The sequence below is a fragment of the Anneissia japonica genome, unplaced genomic scaffold (genome assembly GCF_011630105.1).
Source record: "Anneissia japonica isolate Jap-2015-1 unplaced genomic scaffold, ASM1163010v1 scaffold287714_len2871179_cov188, whole genome shotgun sequence".
NCBI classification, from domain to species: Eukaryota; Metazoa; Echinodermata; class Crinoidea; order Comatulida; family Comatulidae; genus Anneissia; species Anneissia japonica.
The window spans coordinates 1,890,164-1,903,165 of NW_022755542.1; the positions used below are offsets into that span (position 1 = coordinate 1,890,164).

General features: G+C 29.7%; 1 protein-coding gene across 5 annotated transcripts in view; it reads left to right on the forward strand.

The window, feature by feature from the left end:
* LOC117123618 (alpha-adducin-like) overlaps window positions 1-7,736 on the forward strand; it is a 74,888-nt gene extending 67,152 nt beyond the window's left edge. For 4 of the 5 annotated variants that reach the window (XM_033269615.1, XM_033269618.1, XM_033269617.1 and 1 more), the window contains one exon: window positions 5,257-7,736. In XM_033269615.1, the coding sequence (XP_033125506.1) occupies window positions 5,257-5,510 (254 nt within the window). In that variant the 3' untranslated portion in view covers window positions 5,511-7,736. Of the gene's footprint in view, window positions 1-4,254; window positions 4,278-5,256 lie in introns of all 5 variants that reach the window. The other variant, XM_033269619.1, reaches the window with a different exon arrangement.
* The last annotated feature ends 5,266 nt before the right edge of the window (window positions 7,737-13,002 follow it).

Genomic DNA, 13,002 nt, shown 5'->3' on the forward strand with positions numbered 1-13,002 from the left:
CTCTTCGGTAATAGCGCATGAATGGCGCCCTCTTGCTAAATGGGAAACTTTTGAACCTTGACCGACGCTTCTATTTGTTACACGTAAATCGCGGAGAACGCTATCTTGTGTTTATAAGATCTTTGGTTATCAGGGATGACAATAGAGGGGGTAGTTTGAAGATTGTATTAATAGTTTAATTTTGGATCATGGTTTATAGTTGAAATACATGCCAAATCTCAAATTTAGGGTGTAGGGAAACTGTAATTGAGAATCTGAAAGGGGAAAAATGAGTTTGGAAGGGGAATTTTAAGAAAAGTTTTCTTCTTGCTATGTTTTTTGTCACTTTTCTCCTGTCTTCTGTTGCTTTCTTGCAACCCTTCTGCATTGCATGTATTGCCTAGTACTGTAGTAAATTGGAAACACTGTTAGCCTAGACAAAGAAGTAGACTGTAATTTTAGGAAATATGATTGTAGAGAATCTGTAGTCCTACAAGTTGTTAATAGATACATGTAAACATGCATGTATGTACACACAAACATGTAACACCCATCCCTTAAACACTCACAATTCTCTGTACACCAGTTGAAGCAACACAAACACATGCAAGCATATATGTTAATATAGTATCTCATTAAAATTTGGTTGTCTTTTTTGTCTCTGAAATGTTGGTTTTCTTTTTAATTTTCTGATTTCTCTTGTTCTGGTTTCTCTTGTTCTTAATACCTAAATTCAATCTGTATTGATTTAAAAAAATAATTTATTATATTTTATCTCATTCTTTAGCTTCTCTGTTTTTGTTATTCATGGCTTATTTTCTTACAGTTGACTTTTTTAATTTTTCTGATTTCCCTTGTTCTTAACACCTAACCTGTGGTTTAATCTGTGTTAATTTCAAACAATAATTGATTATGTCTTCTCTCATAATTAAGCTTTTGCTTTTCTTGTTTATGTAAAACAAATCTGCTTTTTTTCTGTTTCACTTATGCTTTTACTTCCTTTTCTTTTCCATTAATCACTCATTTTCCCTTAATATAATTTGATTACTTGTTTCTCAGCTTTTCTTTTATCTCAATTTATTTTGTGTGCTGCTCGCTATTTATTCATCTGCATGCTTTATCATGCCTCTTCCAATTTCATTTTTTACTCTTTCATTTCTGCATCTTGAGCATTAATGATGATTTCTAAGAACTCCATTATAATAAATAAACATATATAACAAAAATCTGGTTACAAGCCTCAAAACAATCAATTTCTGAAGTATAACACGTTGTCTTGCTAGGCTAGTGTTCTAGATGGCTAGCTGATTATTTTAGCCTAGACTGGCTATAGCCTTCTACCTGGCTAGGCCCACAGTTTTCCAATAAGATGCATTGAAACTCTAAGCAGAAATTAGCAGTCTTCTTGGCTGTATTCACCATGATGTATTGTGGTAGATTTAGATTGTTATGCCATGTTGTTTGCAATAAATGTTTTAGTCTCTTCAAGTAATTTCAGCACTACATAACGGCATCTTTTGGTAAGGTTTATTCATGCTATTGGATTATTAAGGAAAGAAAAGCAACCCTTTTAGACAGATCATCTAATGTTGCTAATTTCTTAAATATTGCTTGCCTATTTTTCATAATGACTATGAGATGATTTACTTTTTGGAAATTGTAATGAGAAATATTATATTTACAAATTCTTTTAAAGTACCACCAAATACATCATCTGAATGTTCCATTCTGATTTATAAAAACTATTTCATAATGCACTGAAGTGAAGAATACAATATACATAATTATCATACAGTTTACATTTATTGAAGAATCAATCATCCACCTCTTTGAGGCTCTGGTTTTCATCTTGCCAACCATAATATTCTCTGATTTTTAATAATTACATCTGTAAAGTGATTAATTCTTATAAATTGCTTAAATTTATATACAGTATTTATTTATTTATATATTTTCATATAATTATTTTTTAATCCATTCTGTAAGTGGCGATTTAACCGCTGTTGAATGAGATTTGAAATAAAATTAAAATAAAAATAAATTTATCTGTATTATACCACAAATCCACAACATTAAATCAGATGGGTTTTTTTGGGACTGAGTGTACACATGTCAATAAGACATATTTTCATTCATTTTGTTGGATCCCTCCACTCATCAACACCAGTCCATCTGTTAATCATGATGGTGTGATCTCACGGCTACTTGTTTCATTGTAGGTACCTATTTCTATACACACACCTAAACACAGCATTTGTAGTCTGAGGATTTGGACACGCAGGCAAGAGGGAATCATTGTTATTCATAGTCATTGCTATTATAATCAATTTACTTGATTCTCATTGGTCATTCCTACTCCATCTTATTTATATGCAAAGTTTGTGCATTTGCATTTTGTACCTCATCTAATCACCATTACCATTCTTTAAAAAAAATGAAGCTTTTCAAAAACTAATTCACTAATTCAAAAATAGAGTTTTTGAATTACTATTTTATTTCCTAAAATTATCTATTAATATAACAGTTAATAACTTATATTATAGTAGATATTTATTATGTTTAGAGATTTTAGTTGTCACTAATAAGGTAGTACATGTATATACTGGGTTATTGGAGCATTTACTCGAGATATGAGCTTGGAGTTGGCTTAATTAGAAAATTACTTATTAGTTTGTTTAATTAGTTGAGTAGATAGAAGCAGAAATCTTTAACTTGAATTTCTTCGCAGCTTCCTGAGATGTCACTCTGGTTCTTTATCTTCTATGATGTATATTAATCTATGTTTATTTATTTTATTCAATCTTATATATCATTTAATTTGTTTTTAGTTTGTTTGCATAAGTTTTTTAATTTTGCTTGTTAAAGTATTGAGAATCTCAGTAATTAATATACAATTGAAAATATGCCATTTTTTACTTTTGTTTATTATCTTGGGCAAAATACTAATAAGCATATGGATTAGTAAATTATGAGAAAGTTAACTTATGAACAGCCCATTGGTGCTAACAGCCAATATTGTGCTTGGTTTGAATCAGTTTTCTTACTAAATATGATTTGGTTCTAACCAAATTACCATTCATAAAACTAAATTATCATTCCAAATTATTGTATTTCTTTGTTATTTTATTTTTTTCGAAAAGTAATAAATAACTTGTTCAATATTAACAAAATCAAATTCAATATTCTTTGAACAAATTCATTTGAAATTAAGATAAACTGTTAATGTTAATTCTTTTTTTTAAATATGTTACTGGCAATAAGTTGGTAACACTCTACTTTCATATTCAAATAACATTAAAATATTTATATATTATTTATTTGTTTATCAACTTTTTTACATATTTGTTTGTGGCGCTGCGGCTACTGCAAGTCCTAAGTTCCAGCCCAAATTTCTGATTTCTGATTAGAATGAGAACACAAAGAATTAGAACTGTTTAAGCTGTAATAAACCAAACACGATAGATTATTATTATTATTATTATTATTATTATTATTATTATTATTATTATTGTTATTATTATTATATTAACAAATATATCAGATTTTGTTAATATTACAGTTATAATAATTATTATATTTGGAGTAAATAGTTTTTCCCCAATAATTACATTAATTTGGGTTTTTATTTAACAAATTATTTACTACTTTAAATAGTGATATGCAATGGAATGTTTAAGAATAATTGCATGGTGATTAAAAATTTATTTTAAAAACATCCTAATTTTTTATATCTTGCTTTGAAATTATAATATAATCATGTTTATTTTTGTTCATTACATATAAGTTCCATTCTGTTTAATTTTGGTGAATGCCATTCTGCTGTTATTCTTTATTTTCCCTTTGTTAGTTTTAAATGTTTTCGTCATTTTGTTTTGAAATATTTTCTTGATTTCTTTTATGTTCTATCTTTTATAATCATTTCCCTGAATTTGTTAGTTAATAAGATGAAGAAATATTCATTATTTTATTTATTAAGGTTGAATAATTCAGGTTACCTAATTGAAAAAAAAAAAGGTTTAATAATATTAATTATGATTTATTCATGTTATTTTCATGAAAATTAATCATTTTCTCAAGAATTTTCATGTTTATGAAGTGTAAAGTGTAATTTTCTTAATAAACCACTTATCCACGAGTTTGAATCTGGTTTTATCATCACATATGAGAAGCTTTGCATTTGATGAAACAAATTCTTAAGGTACAAAGCATTCTAGCATTTCTGCGGTTAACACTCTCTCTCTCTATTTGTTCTTTATTTCTTTGGGAAAAATAAAGAAAAAACTGTTCGTATACATCAGGTAAAAATAAAATCCAAACACAGCATGTCCAAATTACGTCCCTCCTACAAAAAAGCTAAGAAATCTGTGGCATGCTTGTGATTAATGGTCAAATGTTCAATTTTGTGAGTATTGAAAGAAATTTTTAGCGTGTTGTTTGTATTTTTCTTAAAGAGATTCCATTAAATGTTTTTGGGATTGAAAATAAATTCAAACATGCAATTTATTTATTTTTAAAGTTTTATTAGTATTATTATTATTATTAAATGACATTGGAGTATACTCTATACCCTTTTCTAATATTTTTTTTTGGACGTTTATAGATAATCATATTAACATTCCCAGTAAATAAAGTGGTTAAATTTTATGTTAAATTATATGTGATATTATTAATATTACTATAATATTTTCATAATTATCAATGTACTGTGCTTACAATTGATACTTATTAGAAAAGAAAGATTACTTTAAACTAAATTATCAAAATCATAAACTCTTGGTTATCCATTGTATAGCTCTGTCTATACATTTATGCAACTAAATAATATAACGAAAAAATAGTGTTATACACTTTTTTTTAATTGTTTTTCTTTTTTTAGATTTATAAATAACAAATACAGTAGTCCATATGTTTCTGCAATCACATTTTAGGCCTTGTACACTCAAATTCTACAGCGCATTGGCATTCTTGTCATGAAAAAATAGACACAAATGGCTTTAGACACTGCTCTCATATACACAGATTAAAGCTTCATTTTTGTGTCTGCATTGATTATCCCTAAAGACAGTTGTTTCTATTGCATGTGTCCTTGATTGATGTGTTCCATGTTTCCTTAGTGTTTCTTTTGTTTTTACATGTGTCTGGTGTGTCCAATTTTATGTTGTCTGGTGCTTTTGGTCCAAAAAGTTTCCAACAATGTGTTTTGAAATATATAAATTAAAAGTTGTAGATCCCAAAATCATTATTCTAAGCTATTATTTGTATTTTTTATTTGAATAGATCAAGAAGTAACGGTTGTTTGCACCTCTCTAAAAATTGAAACAACAATTGATGGAAGTCGGTCAGAAGCCTCGTCAGCAGCAGAGGATACCGGTGAAAAAAGTCATAGTGATGTGGAGGTATCACCATCGAAGGAGAACACATCACCCAGTAAGAAAAGCAAGAAAAAATTCAGAACGCCATCATTCCTGAAGAAGAAGAAAGAAAAAAAAGAAAAGGAACGCGCCGCTGCAGATAAGGCCGCTGGTTTTTAGATGCATTCATACAATAGATTTAGGCTTTAACAGAATTGTCGTTTGAAACATTTTTCACGGTAGCGGGTTTTTATGTTTTGTACATTTCACGAATCAAGCATATGGGAAACGCAAAATGCAAGGGTTTTCAGTGGCCAATATAAGCTCCACCCTCCCTCTCTCTGAAATCATGTAATTCAGACCAATTTTATGATACCAGTTAGTGGAAAGGTGACATCTGATTGGTTAAAATTCTTAAGACCATGATTAGTTGAAGTTCATAGTTGACTTACAGATTACACTCTATGATTGGTTGAAATTCTGAGTTGACTTATAAATTAAAATCTGTGATTGGTTGAAATTCTTGGTTGATTTATGAATTAAGTTGGATCTGTAAAGGAACTTTGCTCAGTCAATTCCCACACTATTTCCTGGAGATTTTTTCCCATATGGTTGATTCAGAATCTAAATCCATACATTGTTGTTCCAATATAGTGAGTTTTAACATTTGGATAAAACCAAATTTTTTAGTGATTGTATTTATCATAAAGCTGTTTTTAGAACTAGCTGTAGATAAAAATGGCAAACATACTTCATTCTATCAACATCATGCTTTTAATCTTGTAAATTAAATGTTTGGATCTTTATCATTAATATTTGAATTGTTATCATAGATTTACGTGTAAATTATTCAATACCTTGTAGTTTACAAAATTGTATAGTGATTAAAACAAAGAAAAAAGTTTGTAAAGTGGTGTAACATTATGAGATCCAAGTGGATCCAACATTACAGATACATAGTTAGTAACTAATTAATCAATTAACAAATTATGACTAATTGATTGTTATTATATACTAAATGCCAATAGAAGAAAGGAATATGTTGGAATTTATAAACAATTTAAACTTCTTTCATATCTTTGTGTTTTCCATTTTAAATACAGTAGGTGATATAACTAATTAAACTAATTAATGCTTTATTATATAACATTTGTTGCCATGTGTTTGTTGGTACAAAAACTGTATTTATATCACCATGGAAAACATTATATAAACACATTAATATTCTATATTGTATTATTTTGAAAATGTACATGTTTCGCTTTGTCAGTGATGTAACACTTTTAAATAATAGGATATATTTCTTTTTTAAAGGGAGGGTATTTTTATTTCATTTTAAAACTGCTGAAGTTTAATTAAAGGTGATTTTGATAATGAAGTGGATTTTAAACTATTACTGTATATTTAAATTAGGATTTACAGAAAACAGAAACCATAGCCAAAGAAAATAGAAACTTTATTTGTTGGATGTGTCATAGAAGGAGATAACCCAACAAATCTTACTGTGAATTACCAACAGATATATTTGGAATACACAAAGGTTTTTAATATTTTCACTGCATTTGAATTATGATAACTATATGATGACGTATATAACTAAAGCAGAACTGGCGATTCAAAAGTAATAGATATAAATGATTAATAATAAGGATGATTTTTAAAATTGAAAGTGCTCCCCCAAAAGATTACTTGTTTTGTATTTTATCTTTTAAAAGCATTCTTTTAACTTTGCTTGCAGTTTTCTTTCTAGAATGTTTTTGATGTTTGTTTACAATTTGTCGTGTTCACAAAGTTAGCGATGCTCTCTGAAGTTATCGTTTGTGAATGACGTAGACGTACGTTGTTGACAACTAATGTCTTAAATAAAAGAGATCAGGCATTTGAAATTTAAAATAGTAATAGGGATCCGGAAAATCAAAAAATAATGTTTTGAGGATATTTCGAGTGGATTTAAGTTGTGTGAGCAAGTTTGTTTAGTGTTAAAGAGTGTGTTGAAAGTCCAAAACTCAACTATGATAATGAGAATTGTGATTCACTTTCTCTATGAAAAATAATTGTTAATGAGTCACAAATTGATAGTTGGACAATGATTGGTTAATCTTAATGAAAGATACTTTATAAGTCAAATTATAGAGTTGCTGAATAGATATTATTCTTCAACTTGTCAATAACGAATATCAACATTCTTCATTCTTTCAATCTTGCTAAGACTAATCATAAGAATGGTGTTTACCTTTTAATTTTGTGTGCTCCTAAGCTATACAAACACTTCACTCACCCTCTTTAAGGAGGAATAAATACACAGTAATCAGCTTTCTAGATTTAAAGGGTTTACCCAAATGAAATACTTCTCAAATAATAAAAATAATAAATAATAATGCATGAAAGCATGTAATAAGGGTACATTTAGTTAGCAAATCTTATTCGTACAAAAGTCTGTATTTATTGTATTTCAATTACCTTGCTTAACAAATTGGGAGTTTGTTTTATCTTTTTTACCATTCCCAGTAAATATGGTTCTGGAAAACTGGAATTATCCATAACCTTGTGTTGAGTAGTTACATGGCACATTATAAACCTTGTGATGTAAATAGAAGTTCATACTTATATATTGTCCACTCTGATTAATAAAGATATAAAAATGTGCTACTTTATAACCATTGTTATTAAGGATGTGCTACTTATAACCATTGGTATTAAGGATGTGCTACTTATAACCATTGGTATTAAGGATGTGCTACTTATATAGCTCTGGTTATAAGTACATGACTCTAACTAATTATGTAATCCTTGTTAATAAGGATATAAATACAGTAAGTGCACAACTTATATAACCCTGGTAAAGGATATATATGTGCAATTCTTATATAACTTTGATACATGACTGTACTTATAAGGTTATATAAGTCTGTTACTTATATAAACCTTTTTACTAAGGATATGTATTTGTGCTGCTTTTTAAACCTGATTAATAAGCATATATAAGTGCACTACTGCTATAACTAAAGTTCATGACTAGACTACTTCTGTGGTCTTTGTTACCTAAGGCTATATAAGGGTGTTACTTACATAACCCTGATTATGTTAGGACAGAGGCTTACCTAATAATGCTAGCATATGTTATTTTGCATGTAAAATCTTCTACTGTACCTAAATATAACTAATTTACATATATTTGCATATATATAACTGCATATAATCATAATTATGTGATTTATAAGAAAGTACTTGGATTATATTCTTTTTATTTTTTATCCCAATGAAATGTTTGTAGTTGTCACAATTTTAGAATATCAATTTTAATAATTATTTGATGGCTTATAATTCCTTGATTTATAATGAATCAACTTAATTTTAATTATGTACAATTTCTTGTTTGACTACATATTTTTTTATAAATTTTAACGTTTATCATAATAGTCCATTTAAATGATTTACTTTTTGATCATGAATTTTAATCAAGATTCTTATTAAATGTAAAATGTAATTCTTTAGAGCTTTGTTACCAAAATCTTATCAACTTGATTTCTTTTAATGTTTTGCCACATCAATTTTGCATCATTATAGTTAAATGCTATTATTTCACATTAGTATAGATTCACAAGTTTTAATGAGCAATGTTATATTGCTACATGGATTAGTTAGATTCACAATGATTGAGGAGCTAGTTTTGCTGTGTGACACTTGACCCCTGTTTCAGTCAGGCCATCTACAGTTTGTTCAGAAAAATCTAAATGTATTTTGTATGCTGATTTGATATATACAAAATCTTTTAGCATTTTATATGTATTTTAAGTCTGATTATATTTGTTTTTTGTCTCAAATGGGGAATTATTATTAATCCACTTTTGCCTAAATTTGATTTAAAACACCTAAATTGGACTTAAATCTAGTCAATAATTTTTTTGTTTGCATAAAAATGATTTGTTAATTAAAATCTTTTTGAATTTCGTTTAATTGTAGATAAAATATGCTGTTTGTTTGATTCAATGCCATTGATAATTGTTCTGTAAATGTTAATATTATTGTTATTCAGTTGTTTGTACACTATCTCCTACAATGAATAGTTAAATTGGTCACTTAGTGCATAGGCCTACAATATGGTGTTGTTTTGTAGAAACCATAATTGTTTAGTACGGTACTACATCCCAAGAATTTGAATTAAGTAGTTGCAATATTGTGGCATTGTCTGTAACTATGGAATAAATTGTAGGCTACAATGTACAGAAGGTTTGTGTCTGTGTTGATTTTTATCGGAGTGCTGGTGTTGGTTGGGGTTGAGGTGTTGTCCTTTATCATCATTTGGCAGTAGAATAGGCAAACAAATCTTCCTCATTCTCCCTGTTGCTTGCAAGAGTGTTGATGGCTGCTCAGTTGAGCACATAAGGGAAAATATCACATGAATAATGATTCAATATTACTATAACCACAGCAATAATAATGCTGTACAGGAATTTGTTCCACACGTTTTTCCAAGGAATACAAGACGAAATGTTGTGTAGTGCTATTACCGTTATTCCTAGATACAGTACTGTAATGGCAAACCAGCACAAAACACAATCTAATACATTCATTGCCACACGTTTCATCAGGTACATTTTATAATTCTGGGTAGAGAGAGACAAACGTATGCATTGTCTTATAATAATAATAATCATATATATATATATATATATATATATATATATGAATTATAAGATGCATTACCTACATTTTTTACTATATAATCATTATTTATATATACCGTGTATATATATTAACAAATGACTGCAAGTGTCATATAATACCCGTGCTCGAAGAGGAATATATGAAAGGATGTGTCTCGCAGGATTCGAACCGTACCTGCAGCCTCTCAGACAGGCGGGTGTTATACTCTAAGTGACCACAAAGACCTATACAGTATAGGCACAATTCAGACGCAGGTACCTGCATTTGGAACTAATTTCCAGCAAAAGCCAGCAGTGTCCAGGGTGATCCTGTGCTACCTAGAGAAACTGTTCAATTAGGTAATTTTAAACTGGGTAGAATGTTCTATGTCTAAAGACTAAAAAAAATATATAATTATGTCACAAGCGACATACATTTGGCTTTTCCTGCGTTAGCAGAAAAGGCCATTTTTGTTCTATTTTTTCCCTTCTATCCTGTTTTCTTGTGTTTTTGCACAGGGAAATTCTGTCCAGCACTTTGATCAAAGGTCCTTTGTTCTGTTTTACAAAAAGACACAGTCACATAATAAGTCTAGTTTGTCCAGAAACCGTTGGGTAGCAGGTCAAAACGGCAATAAACCAAAACGGCAATGACAAGTACCAAAATAAATAATAACAGTAAATATAACGCATGTAAAATTATCCCACCACAAGTCACCCCCATTATTTCTAATTTATTTATAAAATAATGATTTATATATTAAAAAGTGAATATAAACTACATGTAAAAACTACCCCCGTCGAACACCGTCCCAGTATTTATGAGTAAACTTTCTATTGTTTACCTCTGTTTATAATGTAATGTATTTCTACTCAAATTAGTAAGAAGAAAATGCCATATAAGTGCACTTCCTCTCAAATAATAATAATAATAATAACATAACTTTATTTAATAGCGCAAACAATATCCTGTAAAGAATTTTTAAAATATAAATTTACAAAAGATCAGTGCCGGTACTCGATATGTAATATACATTAAAAGTTAAAATAGAAAATTTGAACATTAAAAAGTACTGTATAACAATATCACAATACTATTTAGCGCATCAAAAACCTACATAACATAACAATGTATAAATGACGCTACATAAAAGAGAACAATAAAACAACTAGGCCTATTTTTAGATTTTTAAAAGCAAATAGAAATACAAGACAAGACCACTCAGTCGTTACGAAATTGACATCAAAAATTTAAGTAAAATACCGATAAATATCCTGGATTAAAATAAGTAATGTATCATCCTTGGAATAGAGGGCCTAAGTGAAATGTAATGCCGATTAAAATTACAGTACATTATGTATTTCGGAGTTAAAAAAAAGTCATTATACTTGAAGTCGGAAAACATCAGTGTCGGCGCCACCAGTGGAGGTTGAGAATGGTTTTTGACGGGGTGTGTTTTTCGAGGGAGGTGTTTATTCAAGGCAGGCATTTATTTTGTTGCGTAAATGGATACGTACCGAAAGGTCCACTGATTAATCTCAGGTAAGAAAGTATAATGATTCCTGATGATGACATAATTAATGTCGAAATATTGAATCCCAACACGATGGCGTGTATTTCAATACTTGGATACGTACAGTAGGCCTATACGCACTGCGCCCCTTAATTCCACTGTAATTAAAATGTAATTTTACTGGAGTAAAACATTAATAGAAAATGTTGGGAATGGTGTTTCCATTAGATCTGTTTACAGTCAAATGGTAGTTTATTCTAGGAAAAAATGTACGCCACAGGGTGTTTTCGAAAGAGGCGTTTATTCCATATGAGGCTGTAGAAGGGGCGTTTATTCAAAGCAGAGCGTTTACACGGATACAAATACGGGAATGTAAATATGGCTCCTCCCTGATCCACCCATCATATGTTTTCAAAAGCACGGTATACTGCACTTTGGTACGATGGTGACGGCAAATGATTCGGCAAACTGGGCTTCGGCAAACTGGATTGTCATGATTTCGGTGAACTAGATTCGGCAAACTGGGTTTCGGCAAAGAGGCCATTAATTCGGCAATCATGGGTTTCGGCAAACTGGATTTTGACAAACTGGTCGGGTACGTTTCGGCCCCAGGGCTACACCAAATCGAGGGTGGTAGGCACTACTGTACTGTCCTTGCCAGCAATTTTCCTTCAGATACCTGGTTGGTTGTGCACCTGTCTCATGCTCATATCTAAATTACGGTTGAAGCAAGCGTGTATGTAAACTACCGGAACTGTGTCGTAGACACGTCGTCGCAAAAACATCTTCTCAAATATTTAATTTTGGAATGGTGTTGTTGTTTTAAGCATGGAGGAATAATTATTCCTCCATGTTTTAAGTAAGAAAATATTCATATAGGTAAGTAGAGAGTGTACCATACTGGTAGTTGTACAAGCCTGTATGCCTTCATGGTGTAGATTTAATTGCGGTATCCATTGTTGTGTTATTGTTCAGACCTACATTTTTAGACTGGAGGGACTGTGCTCTAAAATTGTTTTGAGTCCTTTTCATACAATGGCATTAAACCGGAATATCTGAGTGAAAATGTAAACAACAGTAAAAAAAAAAAACAGAGCTAAAGATTTGTTGCTGTGTAATGACATACCGTATAGTCGTATACACATGTTTGCAACCTACATTCAACAATGTAAATAGTACTCTTTAAAAGTAGGCTAAGTGAAATTATTTTAATTAATTTAATAAAGTGTAGTATTATTTATATAGTGATTTAAAGACGATCCGTTGGTCGTAAAATGCGTTATAATTTAAATACCGTAGGCCTATTATAACAATGGCTAAATAGGCCTATATAAATTCATAATCTTAATGCCGTTAATGTTCTCAAAAGCTTGTCTGTATATATATTCTATATTTTTTTTATCCAAATCATATTAATTAATTTAATAAAGTGTAATACTATTTATATAGTGACTTAAAAACGATCCATAGGTCATAAAACCTGCTTTAATTTAAATTTTAAAAAACTAAAAT